This window comes from Pezoporus wallicus, unplaced genomic scaffold (genome assembly GCF_028554395.1).
Source record: "Pezoporus wallicus isolate ANWC-B61680 ecotype Strahan unplaced genomic scaffold, APGP_CSIRO_Pwel_v1 contig_7073, whole genome shotgun sequence".
NCBI lineage: Eukaryota > Metazoa > Chordata > Aves > Psittaciformes > Psittacidae > Pezoporus > Pezoporus wallicus.
This window is the reverse complement of record NW_026641326.1, coordinates 3,310,519-3,328,674: the sequence shown is the minus strand read 5'-3', so window position 1 is coordinate 3,328,674 and position 18,156 is coordinate 3,310,519. Positions and strand designations below refer to the sequence as shown.

Here is an 18,156-nt window from a genome sequence, read left to right as displayed (position 1 = left end):
TGGAGGAGTGTCCAAAATTTGTTGTATTAAAGCTTTGGACCAGCCTCTGAAATGTGCGTGACTGTCAGCTTCCTAGAGTCTAGGCCCTTATTAACTGCATTACTAATTGAATGATAGCACAGCATGCAAATTACTGAGATAATCTTGAGTAATAAATACCAATGTGGTGTGTTCTGGTGGCTTTGATCCCCCCATCCTTTCCCCTAACCAAAAACGCTAGCTGCAAGAAACACTGTTGCACATTCTGGGTTTTATTTACAATAGCCTCAGTTCCAGAGGGAACATTTAGAGCAATTTTATACATAGGCTGATTGGGCATCTGATTTGTATAAGCTCAAAGCAGTTGAAAGAGAAGCCAAGTTGTCCCAGTGCCTGTGTTGTTTGCAGCTGCAGAGTTTCAATATGGGAATGAAAGAACCGTGGTCAAATGCTTTCATGTGGTTTTGTATTGCAGAGTCACAGCCTTGTCTCATAACATCAGGGCACATGATGAGATGGTGAATTTAGATAAGAGAATGCTTTCATCTGCCCCTTGGGGAGAAGATCCTTTGGTCTGTCTGGCTCCTGTCCGCTTGGCTCTGCTGTAGTGTCCTCCTTTCTGGCAGACTTGGATTAGGAATAAGTCCACAGCAGACACCGTTTGCAAGACAGGTCTTTCCTCTGGGGCTGAGCATGCTGCTGCAGCCCTCGTGACCCAGGCTGTCACAGGGAAGCAGGTCAAACCTTCATCTTCTGCTGTGCAGCATTCACTGCTGCTTGGGCTCTCCCAGTTACTGCCATCTGTGCGGGCAACCATAGGGAAAGTCACATGGAGTTTGTTGTCAAATCCTTTTCCTAATAAAGTTTTCCCTTCTCGCTTATTTTTATCTGCTTTATAAATGTTTTCTCATTTCTTTTAGACCCAGACTGAAAAATGTGGACAGAAGTACCGCACAGCAGCTGGCAGTCACAGTGGGGAATGTCACAGTAATTATCACAGACTTTAAAGAAAAGACTCGCTCTTCTTCCACGTCGTCTTCTACAGTGACCTCCAGTGCAGGATCAGAACAACAGAATCAGAGCAGCTCGGGCTCTGAGAGCACAGACAAGGGCTCGTCCCGTTCCTCCACGCCAAAGGGGGACATGTCAGCAGTCAACGATGAATCTTTCTGAAAATTGCACATGCAGTTGTGGAAACTATGAATTCAGGGTATGAAATTCAAACACTCCACCTGCCCATGCTGTTCAGATCCTGGAGAGCCTCTTCTGTGCTTGAACACACACACTCGGACATCGACCTCTTACTGATGCAACCAGGATAACTTCTGCTTGCCGTGGGCATCTGGACACCAAGGAATTTCTCACCCTGACGATTACTCTTGACACTTTTATGTATTCCATTGTTTTATATGATTTTCCTAACAATCATTTATAATTGGATGTGCTCCTGAACCTACTTTTTTATAATATCTGCTGTGCACAATTTTCCATGAACATTACAACTTTTTGTTTTGGGGTAGGGAGTGGGTGGGGAGGGAAGGGGGCTTTATTTATTGCATTCACAAACTCCATCCTCTTTCAACATATCCTTTTTAAGTTCAGTTCTTCTTCCAGTTATACTGTGTACTATCAGTTTTGATATAAATTATATATAAATATATATATAAATAAATATATATAAAGGGTTATTTGAAACCAATACATGGAAACGCTGGTGCTTGAAACACTGTGAAGTGAAAAAAAAAAATCATTTTTGAACAGTTCAAGATCTGGGACAGTCTCCTTCTGTGAAAGTACTGAAACTGAAATGGAACTGGTCTTAGGTGAAAAGCGTTCCTGAAGGTTTGAATCTGGATGGGACCTGTTCTCTCTATTGTTCCTTCCCCGTTTCTTCCCTAAGCAATGTCTAAAATGTACTGGACACACGGTTTTGATTTTTATAGCTTGGGATCTGAAATGAGAAAAGATTACTCCAGGTAGCTTGTATTTCCCTGAGGGTAATTCAGATTGGTGATGTGCAAGTTCATGTCCAGCTGGAGCATAAGCATTCGCAACTGGAGTGGTACTGGCATGGCACAGAGTCATTGTTTTAGTAACATGACTATCACTCTTGTGCGTAGCCAATCCCACAGATGTTTGGTGTTCTTAGATTTAATAAATTTAGTCCATCTGCATCAGTGACCAAGATAACTTTAGAACTGGAGCGGTTTGCTTTGGGTTAGAAGGCAGCAGGGAGCCGTAGGGCTGGGAGTGATTGCAGGTTGAGGGAGCAAGCTGGTGCTCATTCCAGCCCGTGGCATGTGGGTCAGTCCTCGTCTGTCCCATCTGTGCTGTTGGGGTGGCTCTTCTTGAAATCCATCTCTGTTCCAAGAGTGGTTTCTGAACAGAATCTCCTCCAGTGATGATGCTGGGCTTGTCAGCGTTTGGACACTTCTCAGTCTCCTGTGATGGGAGCAAAAGTAGGGAAAAACTTTCATGCTGGCAAGTGAGTGGCACGTGTGGCTCATGCTCATTACCAGCATCTCCTTCGTTCTTGCTCTAAAGCTATTCAGACTGTAATTTCTTTTCTTGGCCTGTTAATGTTGCTTTACAGTTTACCTTCCATGCATTATCCTGCTAAAACACTAGGCTGAAGAGGTGAAACAGAACAACAAATCCCAAACCTTTTTGGCTTTTCGTCTTTATTTAGTGGCCCCAGGGTGCTTTGCAGTAATTTCAGGTGCAGAGGCTATGGCTTCATTTGACATCAAATGCATAACTTTCGGGCATGATGAAAGAGGGCCGCATTTCGACAACTTTGTGCCAGCTTGTTATATTGTGAATTACTTGCTTAGCAAGAGTAATTTCTCTTTGTGGAGGCAACTGATTTAAGATTTCTTTTAAAATCTGTGTGGTTTTGAGTAGCAGACATAGGTTCCTTTCACACTGGCGACAGAAATGTGTGAGTAGGGATCTGTTACAGCCCCAGCTCCAAGGTATGTGCAGTAGCAGTGCCTTTGCAGCAGTGGTTTTACTCTGAAACTTTAACGTGGGCACCCCAACTTAATTTTGCTTATATTCACAGTATAGGCTGTCTTTACCTTTTTAAGCATTTTTAAAGTATTAAAAGAACCAAAGGAAACCAGATGCTTCCTATGAGCATCAAGACAATTTATTATACATAGTTTTAAATACTATGACTTTCTCAATCCACAATTTAACATTAGTGGGATATTGCAAAGACATTCCTTTTCCAGTTTTTACTATTCCTTTAAGGGTCTCAGGGAGGGTAAACTGGTCAGCCATATTTATTTATTTTACTGAAATGTATTGGAATAATTTTTTAAGAGAGATTTTTTGAAGATGCCCCCGAACTTGTATATTTTGCACTGCTTTATAAATGATCCATTATCAATTAGGCTTGCGTGCATCTCGGCCATGATCCAGCGAAGAGTGTGAGCCAGTGGTGAGTCCCTCTGGCTTCAGGCGGGGCTAATTCTGGTGCTTCAAGTCAAACTATGTGCTCGCCTTCTTCACTGAATCTGGGATTTTGTGCAAAAACAAAATAAAGCGTTGTGTGTACCAGGAAATGGCTTCTTTTTCAAGTGAAAATGGACCTGTAGATCAGTTGAAAAAGCTTTAAGGCCGTAACCAGCTACTCATGGCTATTGGTAAAGTCGGTAACATCTGTCTCTTTGGGTGTGCCTCCTTGATAAAGCAGCTTATTATAAATAAGTGGGAAAATTTCTTTGGAACAAGTGACCTGTAATTCTGCGTTCAGTAGAAATTGCTAGCTAAGCATTGAACCTCCCCAGCCTCATCCGTAGCTGTTGTGTTGTGGATTTGACAGATAGTGTTTGCTTTTACACTTAATTTCTGAAGTTAGCATCCCGACGACATGTGTCCATGGGTGGGATTCCCTCTGCGTTATCCCACTGTTGGTGGGGAACGTGCTTAAGAACCAAACCAACCAAAACACTAGCATAGGGGAAGGACGGATTCGTGGTGTTCAGTGGCACAGAAAGCAGGTAAGTAAAGCACAGTGTTACGTTTGCAAAGTTTCAACTCTTACACAGACACACACACACAGACACCAACACAGCTTGCCTGACTTGCTCAGTTTGATGTAGTTCTGCAAAGGGAAAATGACAGCGTTTTACACCACCAGGCTATTTATTTTAATTGGAACACTTTGCTTGTTTCAAATTGGACAGATCAAAACAATTGGCAGCAGCTTCTGTGACTTTATTTCCACTGAGATGTTTTCACCTGCCTTACCAAGATCATTCTCAGTCTACTTTTTTAAGCTCTACCGTACACTTAAATTATTGAAAATTTATTAATTGCTGACTATATGATAACCTTTGCTTGTATGTAACCGAATGGTTTTAAGAGCCAACATTTAGAGTATGACAATGGAGCTGAACAGTTTTTAATGCGCAAGCAGTTCTGTTCTTGTGTATGACTTGTAACCTTAATTTACTGTGTAAAGATGGTTACATTATTTCCTTAGCTTTGTTTGTTGGAGACAAATATAGAATGCTTGTTTAAGTATGTCAAAACATAATCTTATCTTGTGGATTTTTATGTTAATGTATTATACGAGCTATATTTTTCATTTGCCCAGAAAGACAGCTTGTATAACGCTCTTGAAAGTTTTTCCGCTCTGTAAAGTCTTTAGAGCTGACAGTCCTGTTAGGTTTGTTTTAATCTTCATGCTAAAGTGTCAATGGTGGTTTTGTGAACTGGTCAGAAATTCACAGGTCTTAAATGTTTTTGGGAAATTTATATTGGACACTGCTCTTTGTCTAGCAAATAAAAGATGTTAATATATTCCTGTTACTGGCATGTGCACGACTGTTATTAGAAGCCACTTTATCATTTTCCTGCTTTAAATAGAAATGTCTATTTATGAATTCTGCTTGTAGTTTTTTCACAAATAAAATAGTAAAATTTAATTAAATCTGAAAGCTCTCTTTTTTGGGAGATGCCAGGATCCAGAAAAAGCAGAGAGTCCCATTCTTGGAGCCGTCTGTACATCTTGTTCGTGAGCCGCCGCTCGAGCACCTCACTTCTGCAAACAGGGTTGTGCCTGTAGGAAGCTTCAGTCCAGTGAGTAAATCCGTGTTGTTCCTTGGGACTAACAATGAATTGAAACTGTACTGCGCGTGTGTGCAGAATTTGGGCTCTGGTGCTTTGAAGTATGCATTTCCCCCTTTTCTGTAGCTGCAGAAACGACGAGGCTTAGTGCAGAGGATTTTAGTGAGAGCCCTTGGGAGTTCCTTCGGCTTGTGCTAACAAACTCCCATGGGTGAAATTAATAAAGTTTAATTGAGAGCCTAATATTATAGCATTAAAATATGTTTTGCAAGCAGTATTTTGGTGTTCTGCCTTGGAAACAAGGTGATGTGAATTACTGCGCTCTGTCTAGTTCTTAGTTTCTCCCCGCATCCAGGACGGGGCATGTGTGGCGTATCTTCAAATACAAAGTTTGAAAACCAAGCAATAGGTAAAATTCAAAGGAGAGAAAAATTTACTCTAGAGGTTTTTATTAGGAATCTGAGGACAGTTCTAAGCTACGAGCTGTCCGGGTGTTTTTGTGTATGCTGGGGGAAGTGTGTGTTACAACTAGAGGTCACTTGAAAAAAAGGCACTGTGCAAACAGACTCTTAAATGCTTTTAACCTCAGTTGGAAGCGATTCAAAATCCTTTGTGCCAAGAATAAGAAGAAACAGGAAAGGTAGTGGTTGTTCTACAGAACTGAAAAGCACTTGCTTGGCACGCTGGGCAAGAGAGTAGAGAAACAGCCCTTGCCTTGGAGAGCGTACAGTCCCTGTCCTCAACCTGCAAAAGGTGGGCAAAGTAGTGAGAGCTGTGGGAAGCAGAGGAGGTGGCTTCATCAGCATCCACCTCCTCCATTGCAAGGAGGAGCATTGAATAGAGCCAGCAAATGGCATTCCATGGCAGTGCTGGTACCTGCCAAGCCTTCCCAGTCACCATTTCCCTGAGACTTTGGTTGGCTGATCTCCTGGTATTGACTTGCCTTGGAGCCACATGAGCTGAGAGCTTTGCTCAGCTCTGGACCTGAAGAATTGACCCTGCTGTGGTGGTTGGAGAGGTTGGAGGAGGTTGGAGACTGCAGGGATAAGGGTACCCAGGGCCGCTTCAAGGTATGTATTGGACTTGGGTGTTGTGCTGAAAGGTTTAGGTATACTTACAGGTAGCACAGAAGCAGCTGGGGGTGGGGAGATCAAGCTCATGGCTCCTTAGGACTTTGTAAACTTAATTTTCTGGCCCAAACAGTTGCATGTTTTAAGAGTTGGAGATGTTATAAAAATCATCACCCACTCACCTGAGAGAGAAGAAAACCCCCTCCTCCATAAGGCTTCTGTCACCTAATTCTTTAAACTACATCTGTTTAAATCTGAGCATGCCTCCTTCACACAGCAATTTGGGGGCAATTAAAATGAGCAGACGCTCCCACCCTGCAGTCTGGCAGGAGCTGTAGGAACCCACGGCAGGGCTGTGCCTGTTCCTTACCCACCAGCCACGCAGCCCTCTCGTGATTAGCTGTGTATGTCCAGCGGTGTTTTATTGCATCGAATGGGAGTTTGCAGGGGTCAAAGCAAAAAGTTGCCTGCAAAGGACATGTCGGATGTTCCCATGGGAACGTGACTGCTGAGTGCCGTGCTGAGTCAGCAAAGTGCCCCAACTGTGGGCAAACTCCTTCCCGCCTCATGGAGGCAGCTACATGAAGAAGAAACCGCATTGGTGGCTGCAGAGCTGTTGCCTGTCTTTCCTTGTTTACATGAACAAAAACCCCAAACAACCCCCAAAACCTGCCTGGGAAACTGGGTGCCCCTTACTGCAGAAGGGGAGGTGTGAAGACGAAGCGCTGCTGTGGGAGCAGGTTTGAGTGTGGCTTCCTCCAGGGTACGTACTTTTGGCTTCAGGCAAGTTTCTTGCCTTGCTGCGTGTTGGATGGACTGCTGCAGCCCCATTCGTTTGGTTGTTTAACTGTAAACCTGAGGATAACATGTTTTAAAGAGAGCAGAGCTGTGGAACTTCGCAAACTGAAAACCCAACAAAATAACCCCAAAGAAAGCCCCTAAATCCCTGGTATATAGGTCTCCCCACATGAATTAGTTTCATTTCTTTTCCCTGTGCGGCTTTCCCTTTGTGCCACCAAAAAAAGAAATGAACTACACAAGCATGATAGAGATCGCATTTAATGTATTTGCTGTTTTCTTGAATCCTCTCCCAGTGCTCCCTGGCCATCTGGGTTTCATGGGGTGGATGCCGTGCCTGTGCAGACTTCAGCACAGAGCCTGAGGGCGGCTTGAAACCTTTCATAGGGAGTACTAGGAGCCAACGTGTCCTGATCATGGAAAGCCAGCAGGATCTGGAAGGAGGAAGAATAGCTGCGATTTGCACCCCTGATTCCTTCATGGCTTTTGTAGTTGTAATAAGGACAGGGAAATGTCAGCTCTTTCTGCCCTTCTTGGCTGTTTGTTTCTGGGTATTTAGATGTGTAAGTCTTGCTTGTCATTTGCTGGTTTCCACCTTATGATGGCTGATTGCTTGGTATTTGTACAAGAGCCCTTTTCCAGACGGGGTTGAGGCCAATGCTGATCCCAGCTGAACCTGTCTAATGGGAAGGATGTCAGCAGCTTCTGCAGTGTTCCTCATTGCTTATTTAGGTGTCTCAGCAGAGACAAAGCTGAAATCACCAATAACATCAGAAGGCTGCTTCAGAAATTCCTAATTGAACCATTTCAAACCAGGCCAGTGCAATTATCCCACTTGGAAAACCTTCATAGCATGGAAGCCTGTAACAGTGAAGGGCACTTCATAACTAATTCTGGTCTCCACCTCATATTCATATTGAAGCTGGAAAACAGTGTTTTACTGCAGCCAGGTCTTGTACTGCAAATGTCACAGTGCTTGCCTCAAGTCCCCTCTTGCTCCTCAAACAGGGATTGCTCCTCACAGAGCAGTGAATGATCTGGCAGCCTTGGCTGCACAGGAAACACAGAAGGCACGAGCCAGTTATGCTTCCTAGATGAGGAATCATGAAACAAACAGTTCTTTGTTCTCCTCTGTCTCCATAGGAAAGGAAAAAAGAGGAGAGAGAAATCGCTCTCCACCGGGGTTATTTACTATTTCCAGGATCCTGATGATTTCAGGACTTTCTAATGGTACTAATTTTTTCCAGCTTCTTGTTTTTCAGTGTTGGGAGCTGTCAAGACTCTTCCAACATACCTGAGGGGCTGTTCCAGCACCCGCATCGCCTCTTCTCCAAAACCATTCTGAGAACCACTTGTAAGCACACGGTAACTACTCGGAAGTTACACTGTGAGAATCCCCGTTGCTCTGCCTCCCTGCTTCGGCAATTCTCCTTTCCTCCTGCCAGCAGGTGAGACGGAGGCATTCAAAGCCTGTAACACTGATAGCGTTCACTCAAATACCGTGAAATTCCCAGTGTAATACACACTTGATAACAGCACATCAACAGCTTTTAGGAAATATTAATTGGCCGCAGCTACTGGGGCTGGCTGGAGTTGGAGTTTGGAGGTCTGAAGTGTTTAAGCTGCTCTAAATTGCTCTCAAGTGCTGGAAAAAAGCTGACTTTGGGTACATATCCCCGTGAGCAGGAGGGAGCTGGCATGCTGCAGAAACACATGGTTGCCCAGGTAAGGAAAATGGGAATGAATAAAGCTGATTTTTATTTCATCTCAAACTGTGCTGTTGGGGCTGTGTAATTCATGTTACCTGGGAAGTTTGGGGTGGCATTGGCAGGAGACGTTTTCCATGTTTATATGTGTATTTTAGGGGGGGATTAAAGCTCAGAGTAGTGTAGTCAAGCAGGAAAGCCAATGAGATTTTAATTCTATCTTCATCCAGAAACTAATACCTACCTAATATATATGATCTATGTAATATATATCATCTGTATGTAAATATATATAAATCTATATAACACATAATACATAATCTGAAATAAATGTATGTTAGATTTTGCATAGGTTGTAGAGATAAACTATTCGACAGGCTAAAGACATGATAGAAGTTAAGTACATGACTGGTCAAAAGCTCTCTTATAGGGGTTTAGTCACTTGTTGACTTTCAAGGAATCACTGCATAAGCCAAGTATAAATAGGGCCAACAATCCCTCCCACCCCTTTCAGGTGGCTTATGACTGTTTTACTTTGCAAACTGGCTTCAGCATCAAGTAAGCTGTCTCCTTCCGTTCATATGCTTTACTTACCAATGGGGTTTATAAAAATAATAAGAAGAGGGCAACAAAAATGTAGCATTCCATTAAACTCATTTCTTTCTGATCCAAGAGAGACGAAACTATGGAGCAGCAGGAGGGACCTGGTTAGGGCTCAAGGCTGATGCTACTCGCTGGGAGGTCCAATTTATACATCCAGATTTTTCCCAAGATTTAAAGAAACGTCCATCAGCCTGGAGCCTCCCAATGGCTGTTAGGAGAGGCTCATAGAATCTGGATGGAGAAGCCTAGCGGGTGCCTCTGCCCAGGAGGAAACTAATTGCATCTTTCGGCATTTCCCACATGCTCATGTGCCTGTCATTCCCAGCAAAGAGAAACCTCTGCAATCTCCAAATCTCTCTGAGCAGCCTTTGTAAGAGGTTGAGCCTTTGGCCAAGGGCGAGGGCTGCATCCAGACATTAACAAACCCGATAGCAGAGAGCCAGCGAAAAGCCTGGCAGCATCCCTACAAGCCCAGGATTTGTGCTTGCTACTAGGAGACAGAGAGGATGGAAATGTATTTAGCTGCTTCTATTGTTCTCCTTATTCAACCGAAGTTTTGTTGGTGTGAAGTTAAGGAAGGAAAATGTGGCCTGGAGTTGCGGAAACACTCCCTGGAAAAGGAATATGGTGATTCCTGGGGGGTTGAATTGTTGCTGCAGCGCAGGGCGTGATGGGTTTGTGACAGCCTCTGACAGCGATCTAATTGGGAGTCACTGCAGTACAATGGCACAGGGAAAAATGAGTGATGGGAAACTCCCCTGACTGCAAATGCTCCCGAATTGTGATGACACTGAGAGGGGGAGAAAGCCAGCGGGGAGGCAGGAGAGGCGGGGTGCACGGCGGGGCTGGGGGGTGCCAGGTTTGGGGAATTGTGTGCAGGCGTGTGGCTCTGACTCAGCCCCTGCTGCTGTCTGTATTGGCTGCCTCCAGCTTCCCACCGCTCTCAGGAGGGTCTGACACTCCCCGGGCCTTTGCCGCATGAGCAAGCTGCCTTCTGAAGCAGTGGGAGAGGAGCCTGAGCTCAGCGGCTCCATGCTGCTGTGTTGCTCCAGCAATCATGGAGCAGGCTGGGGTGGATGGCCCCGCTGGCCACCCCTTACCAACAGCCTTGTCGACCTTTGCTCTTGTTTCCTGCATCAGTTTATCTTACCAAGCAGGACCAGCTCTGCTTTTAGACCCCTATGGGCCCATCTGTCCTCTTGCAAGTCCTATTAGAGATGCCAATCATCGTTTTCTTTCTGTGTAAAATTACAAATCCTGAAGATTTATGTATCCAAACTCTTCATCATTCAAAAGATTGAGTTAAAGGAAATGAGTTAGAACTACTTGGAGGTGACTCTATTTCTTTACCCATAGAGGGGGGACAAGCAGGCTGTGGTACCTGATGTGTGATGTGCCCCATGCAAGGCAGGGGTTCAGGACTGGCTGGAGAGCGTGCATGGATGGAGAGAAGGCAGTGATGAGCCCATATGCACTCTTATAGTGATGTGATTTTCCTGATCTGGGTGTAATGGGTTCACTGTGCTCTGCCTGTCACTCAGAAAGCTGTAACCAGTGGAGAGAAGGTTCTGATTTGAAGAACTACATGTGAGTGGCCCCTTTCCTCCCCAGATCCATACAGCAGCTGAGGAAAAGGAGCTGGAAGGAACAGAACATGCTGCCCTTAGAGCCCTGGTCTCACTCCTAGTCTTGGGAGAGATGTAATGAGCCACTGGAGTTGTTCTTTCTGATGTGTTGACTATTGTATTATATTCTGGGTTAGGAGTTACATCTCTGTGCAAGAAAGGGATCTGCACCTTGCCCTGCTGGACAACAGGAGATGTTTTCCCAACCCATCTTGTTTCTAGTGAATTAATGACTCTTCTGGTGCTTAACAGGTTCTCCTGAAAGCTGGGCTTGTTACAAGGGTGTTGGCTTTCCTGAAAGCTGGGATGATGGAGCAGATCTCAGATATCTCTGGATTTAAGTGAGGTGTTGTTTTGTTTGGTGGGGGGGGGGGGGGGGGGTGGGGGGGGGGAGGGGTGTTGGGAGGAGATTTTGGTTATGTTTTGTTTTTTTCTCCACCTTTATCGGGTGCTAACAATACTTTTAACACCTGGACTAGGATAAATGGTGGGGACTTTTGTACTTAACCTTTGTATTTGGATGATTTCCAAGTCACTGGCAGAGACAGAGCTCATCTGTTCCTGCAGGGATGGAGACTGGAGCTGGTGACACCACTCTGAATACCCCCCCCCCCCCAAGCAGAAGATAAGCAGGGGAGGCTGCCTGTCTGCTCCAGCCATCCCTGGCTTGTCATGAGTGTTTGGACCTTGAGATGCTCCTGCTGAGGCTTTCACAAGCCGTGTCTTGTGGTTTGGGCCAGTGTAAGTAATGCCACTTAGGAGTCTTAAAACTGTGTGGGGAGGAGGGGGAGGCAGAGCTCAGGCTGCCAGCTCTGTGTGCGTGTAACCATGCCATTCAATGAACTTAAGAAAAATAATAAACAGTGGTGCTCTTACCTCAGGCTATCTATTAGGAGTGTGATTTAGTGCAGGGAGAGCTATAAAGGCCGTTGGTAAATCTTTTGTGCAGTACAAATAAAATCTCTTATGGGAGAAGAAAGGGCCCTGGGTAATGGGGGGGAAGGAGGGAACAGCCCTTGCCCCCTGGTCTAATTAGGCTGTCCAGGAGAAGTTAATATAAAATAATAGATCTGGGAAGTCCAGATCTTGACAACCTTAGGAAGGACTTCATCCCCTTAAATTATAAGGCTAAGACCTCATTCAACAATACTTTGAAGGAGATCAACTGCACTGCTCACAGCAGCTGAGGGCCTGGGCTCCAGCTCTGTGTGATTATGGTACTTTCTGAAGAGCTCATTTCTATTCCCATTGAATGCTACTATTTTTATCCGCCTTAAATTCTAGAAGGTATTTCCAAGTGGGAAGCAGAGCAGAGAAAAGCAGATCTTAACTCTGCTCTGTGCAGCGATTTCTGTGAAAAACAGAAAAAATGTTCGAAATAGCTTACACCTATTTCTGAGACTGCCAGTGTGGTAGCAAAGCACCCAGAGGTCCCTGGAGCCCCTGTCACCCTGTGGGTGATGCAGCATGGTAGGGGGTCACTGCTGGCCCTTTCTCTTGTGGGGTTCATGGGCTCCTGTCTCTCTGCTTGGAGCCACAAGTACCCAGAGAGGGGCTACAGGGGAAGGATGATGCTGGCTGAGAGGAGATGGAAGATCTCTGGTTGATGCTCACCCCCAGCATCCTCTTCTATTGCCCTTCCCAGGGCCCTACTCGCCTTTGCAGTGTGGTGGGGAGTGCTTTGATCCCTTTCTTTGTGGGAGACAGAAGTGCAGAGGGACCTCACTGGCTGCATCCAGCTGCTGGGGTAGTTAGCATAGGGTCAAAATGGAGACCTATGGCGCACCAGGTCCAGAAGTGTGGGTGTTGTAGGGATACCTTAGCTCTTTGGTGCTCTCCTGCTTGAAGCCTTCCAGCATAACACCCCCAAAATGCTGGAGAGCTCAGGGCTGGACATAGCTGTCCCCTGCATCACTGCTGGAGCCATGGGATGAGGGGAGTGGTTTGGGCAGAAGATGAGGTGGGATGGACCCTGGCTGGAAAACACAACCTGGGACTGAGCATCGTGAGAGTGCACAAATAGGGACCGGGATCCATGAGTCTCTCTTGTAGTTTGTGAACCTGGCCATGCAGGGTTAACAGGGCTTTTATCTTGTGCTTACTCCCTTCTGCAGCCTTGCCTTTTACTTCTGTACATGCCCAGGTTCCCTGAAGCTGCTGAGCATGGTATTGCCATATACAGCTTCTTTTTGTGCTGGGCAGAAGCATCCTGCTTGAACATGAAATATAAATCAGAGATCAAGTGAATTATTGTGTCATGCTGCTGCTCGGGCAATAGGGAGTCTTTAAATCAATCAGCCCCCAAATAAATAAATAAACGTGCAGCAGACACGCTGGAGTGCATGTCTGATTCCTATCACAGGCAGTAATTCAAGGCAGATGCTTGCAGTTTCTCCGCTCCCCGGTCTGCGTTACCTGGGCTGCTGAAGTCGCATGAGACAGAAAGCAAAATTTTTTCTGATCTTTCATTATTGTTGCCAAAGAAACCATTTCAGTTGGTTGCCACGTGTGCAGTGGATCTGGTTTGATCCATCTGGATGTTGAGGACTGAAGGAAAAGGGCCCTGGGGGGAAGGAAATCTGCAGAGTGCAGCCACCCCGGTGCCAATGATGCTGCCTGTGTGGCTGGGGGTGGGAGCTGGAGGAGGAGGAGTGAGTGCTGCTCCTTGGGGATGCTTGAGGGGCCCTGATCAGTGTTATATGTTTGACCATGAGCATCCCCACGGCAGCACGCACCTCGGTGAGCTGAGGCTGAAGGAGACCATCCTCAGAGACCCTGCAGACATTGCCTCAGGGAGGGCTGTGAGAGCCTGGCGGGAAGAGCTCTCCAGCCTCCGGCACTTACAGGTTTCCTTTCAGCCCACACCGGTGCTCCGGAGAGCAACGTTTGAAGCGTTTGATCTTCCCAGGCTGCCGTTTCCCTCCTGCAGGCACCAGGCTCTGGAGCGCAGCTCCTCAAGGGTCTGCATCTGTGGGGCATCGTTTTGCTCCCTCCTTGGCTGCCCTGGGGGATCGCTGGCAGGGGCTGAGTGCACTCTGTGCAGGACAGCCCAGGGCAGGGACGGGGTCAGTTGCTGTGTCCCTGCCCTGGTTACTGCCCATCCCTGGGGATGGCTCCAATACCAGTGATGAATGTGGGACACTGAGGGTCAGGTGAAAACCACAGAGGGGACCGGGGGTGACACGAGCTGTGCTAGGTAGGGAGAGCAGTGGCTGTGTGGCCATCCATGCTCCAGGAGGTTAGTCTGGGTGTTTAATCCCTTTTCCAGGGCAGCTTTGGTCACCTTGGCAGGCCCCTCACCAGTCCCTAAGGCTGGAGTTTGACTATGTATTTGGATTTCAGTATCACTTTCCTCGTAGCTGCCGCGTACTGTCTTTGTGAGCATCCATGGATGCTGGTGCTCTATAAAGGTAAATGAGCCCTGACGTTGATATGAGGCTGCTGGCATGGCAGGGTTTCCCTTTGCATCATTTCATCTGTCCTGACCAGACCTTGTGGCATCATTCCAAGATGATATTATTTCACTGAGTCAGGGCCTCGTCTTCCTTTAATTGCTCCAGGAGTGTGTTGAGACTGAACCTTGGACCAGTGAAGCCAATGTTTTCCTGACATCTTGCAATGGGAGATAAAGCAATTGCAACACCAGGAATTCAGCCTGGGTTTCCAAAGCTATAGCCCTGAGGGAGAACTGAGCTGATGCATGGGTAAGTTGTTTTTTCTTATCTTCTAAAGCTTTGCTAGTGACCCCAAAATAATAAAGGTCAATCAGTTAAATCCACTCAGCACATAATCCCGTGCCCTTCTGAGTTAACACAGCCTGTATAACAAACAGGTATGCTGATACACATAGTCACGCTGGATATACACGTTGTTTACCCAGCCAGACCATAGAGGGTCCTCCTCTCAGGCCTTTACCCTATTTTGGTGTGTTCCTCCTCCAGCAGGGCATCCCAGCATGGACGGTGGCATAAATCCGTCTTTGCAAATCATTGACCCAATAGGTCATAAAAGCTCCTTTATGGTCTGTCAAGACAAGCTAGGTTCTTTACATGCACCCTAAGTCAGCACAGTAAAACTTTTACGGTGTTTTCAATACCAAGAGCTACTGCACATGAACAGCAACTAAGTTTTAAAGCCTTGGTGTTTCAGCTGAGCTGGGTTGCTTTCTCCCCACTATGTTGGAAAACCTCTTAGGTCAGTGCTTTCTGAAGTCAATGCCTGCAGTTAACCTCTGCTCTGATGGGATGGTCTAACTTTTGCAAACACTGAGCACCCCTTGAAAGGCACTTCTGAAAAGCAGGCTGTTTTCTGGTGGCATCTGTGCCAGCAGAGAAGCTGAAGTTCAGGATCGCAGCTGTGCTGTGACATTGTGGCTTTAAGAAAATGAAATCCTTGTTTGGCTGTGAAATTGTCATAAGAGTTAATGCGTGTTTATTTAGTATAACAATGGGTGTAAGTGAACTACAAAGGCTTCCTTGTTCAAGGACTTGGGTGCAGAAGGCAGTCAGGGCTGTGCTCCCAGCCTGCCACGGGGATGCAGGAGCACATTGTTGCCCGTCACCACCAGTTTGCACTGGGCAGAGGGGGCTCTGCAACTCCACTTGTCCATGCCAGCTCATTTTGATGCTGTAACTTAATCTTGGGTCTAAGCCTACAACTTAACCCTCTTGATTCATCCTCTCCTAACCCGCAGGTACCGTGCTGCAAGTCTGGAGTCTCTGCCCCAATGTTGTACCTTCTGTCTGTGTTTTGAGTGTTGAGCCAAAGCAGTGTGCCATAAAGTGTGCTTCTGGCTCCGGTTTCTCAGCCCTGCCTTGGGCTGCCAAGAGGAAAAGGGGAATAATGAGGAGTTGAAAGCAATATGGCAAGGTCTGAGTTACCTTCCAATGAAACTGCCTCCTCTGCCTGTGTCTCCATAGCCTTGCCTAACTCCCAGTGTTGTGAGCAACCCTGGCCGCTTACATGGGACATACTCAGGACACCCCAGGCTTGGCACCAGTCCCATGCCCAGAAGCAAGGAGGCAAAATTAACCCTCTGGGTGCCTTTGGTAAGCAACACGTCCCCAGTCCAGGCCACTGCCACAAACAAGGGTTTAATGAAGTGAAAGCCAAAGGGAGGGCAATGGGAACACCTTCGTTAGTAAATTAACAGTGTTTATTGAGGAGGCTCAGTCTGCTGATGGCTACAGTCATGATTTTGGTCCTCCAAGGTCACTGCTGTGGCCGTGTGTGCCAGCATCCAACCCCAGGCAGCTGGGGCCCAGCCTTTGGAACATGGGGGTAACTTTTCCTGCTGCTTCAGGAAATGTGCTGCTTTACCACTTCTTTCAGCTATGGTGCCAGTCTGGGCAGAGCTGATGGGGTTTGCTGATCTGGACAAGGGAACTGGAGTTTTTTATGGTTCTCTTCTATGGGTTTGTTTTCCCAGTGAAAATAACATTCTTTTCTGAGCACTGACAGGTCTGAGCTCTCCTGGCTTTGCATCTGACCTCGCACTCCTCAGACAAGGTATAATAGATGCTGTCCCCATGCCTTTTAATTACTTGGGAAGAATGACTGTGCCCTAAACTCACACTGTAGCAGCTAGGGGTTGTTAACTTTTCTCACCTGCAACACAGCCTCAACCATTTCATTGCTTCTTTTCACTTGTATGCAGCCAGTTAGAGCCTTTGTCCATTTGGACTTAGGCTTTCATGGAGCTGTGCTGCTGGCAGGGATGTGGGATCCATGGTCCCATGCAAGCCTGGGTCCCCCCTCTTTGGAGCTCTCAGCCATTAGTGCTATTCATGTGTGATGAGATGATGAGCTCTAGGCACAAGTGTGAATCGATCCCGGGACAGTCAGCACTGATTTTCCAGCCCTGAAAGCAGCAGAGAGCAGAAGGCAAGAGGAGCCATGCTGTTTGAGTTTGATTTAGGGTGCTCTTACTGCATCTTCATAGATCATCTAGTTTGGTTTTGCTCTTTTGAAAACAACTAAAAAATCTTAATTTCAAGAAACACACAAACATGGGTAAACCCTTCCTCCCTGGGATCTGTCCCTGGCACAGGAGGTGGGGCAGCGTGTGGACAGTGGATCCCCTGCATCACAGCCAAAACCAGGACCTGTGACACTGGGATAGAGGGAATGTCCTGGTTCTGGTCCCAGCTACAACGGAACATGCTTCTAGGCTCCCATCTGGGTACAGCCAGGCCTCTTGGGAGGGTGGTTGGAGGGCTGGAGCCAGTGGAGCTGCCCCAGTTCTATGCAGGATTTGGCCTCCTTCCCCACTGTGGGAACAGCGCTAATGCTGGAGCAGCAGCACAGCAAAGGCTGTGAATGCTCAGGGGAGCCTTAGGGAGGAACTGTTGCTGTCGATCCGTTAATTAAGATTAATGTGCTAGCTGATAAGGATGACTCTGCGCCAATTGCTGTTATAAGCCAAGATCCTGCAAGGCAGCGAGCAGCACATTCCTGCTTCCTCAGCAGTTGGAGGTCTCTGTCGTTCAGCCTGAGGTTTGGAGCAGAAAGCTCCCACGACTGCTTTAGTGCTGTATGGACATGCTTGCTCTGCTGGTGGGGTGCTGGAGAGCTTGGTCTTAGGCTGTCTTGGCAAAGGAACATGTTTTATCCTTTCAGATGGTGCAAAGGCAGTGCTTTGCCTCTTTTTCTCCTAGGTATTGGTGTCCAAATTTCTCCACCCAAAAAGTGCATGAAATGAGATATGTTGTTTAAAATATATACGTGTACATGCATATTTTCCTGCCTTTTCAGCTGGGGTCTCTGAGGAAGCTGCATGTGCCCCATAGAGTGGGATATGATGAATCAGGACTTGATTTGCCCTTACCACAACTATTGGTGTGTGATTTCAGAGCTGAGGCTGCTTGCTTCAGTCCCATCACCATAAGTGGCTGTTAGCCTGCCCCAGAGAGCCGAGGAGCCCGTGGAATCCATGTCTCCATAGTCCGCAGGGGATTGAAAACACCAGCCCTGCCGCTGAAACCAGGGCAGTTTGCATGCCTGCAGGTAAGCTTGTGCTCAAGCTTTCGCTGCATCGCAGCTTGACAACGGGTTCATTTTAATGCCCTTTACTCAGTTGTCTCCCCTAACAGCTGCCTTCTGCTTGGCTTCTGTGCCTGGTACCAGCTGGATTCAAGGGTGAAGTTTTGTGTAGCCTCATCTAAAGTAAGTGTGTTTGTTAAAGCCTCAAGGTTCAGTTGTTTGGATAGTATTGTTTTATTAGCAAAAGGTAGAATTCAAAGGGGTGCTCCCTGAATCCCATCTGAAATCCCCCAGCTGGGTCCCCTCCTGCCTTCT

The 18,156-nt window shown here is 46.7% G+C and overlaps 1 protein-coding gene across 1 annotated transcript in view; it reads left to right on the top strand.

The window, feature by feature from the left end:
- The window catches only part of RYBP (RING1 and YY1 binding protein), a 41,740-nt gene extending 39,712 nt beyond the window's left edge, over nucleotides 1–2,028 (top strand). The window contains exon 5 of the mRNA XM_057422913.1: nucleotides 900–2,028. Within this exon, the coding sequence (XP_057278896.1) occupies nucleotides 900–1,152 (253 nt within the window). The 3' untranslated portion in view covers nucleotides 1,153–2,028. The remainder of the gene's footprint in view (nucleotides 1–899) is intronic.
- The last annotated feature ends 16,128 nt before the right edge of the window (nucleotides 2,029–18,156 follow it).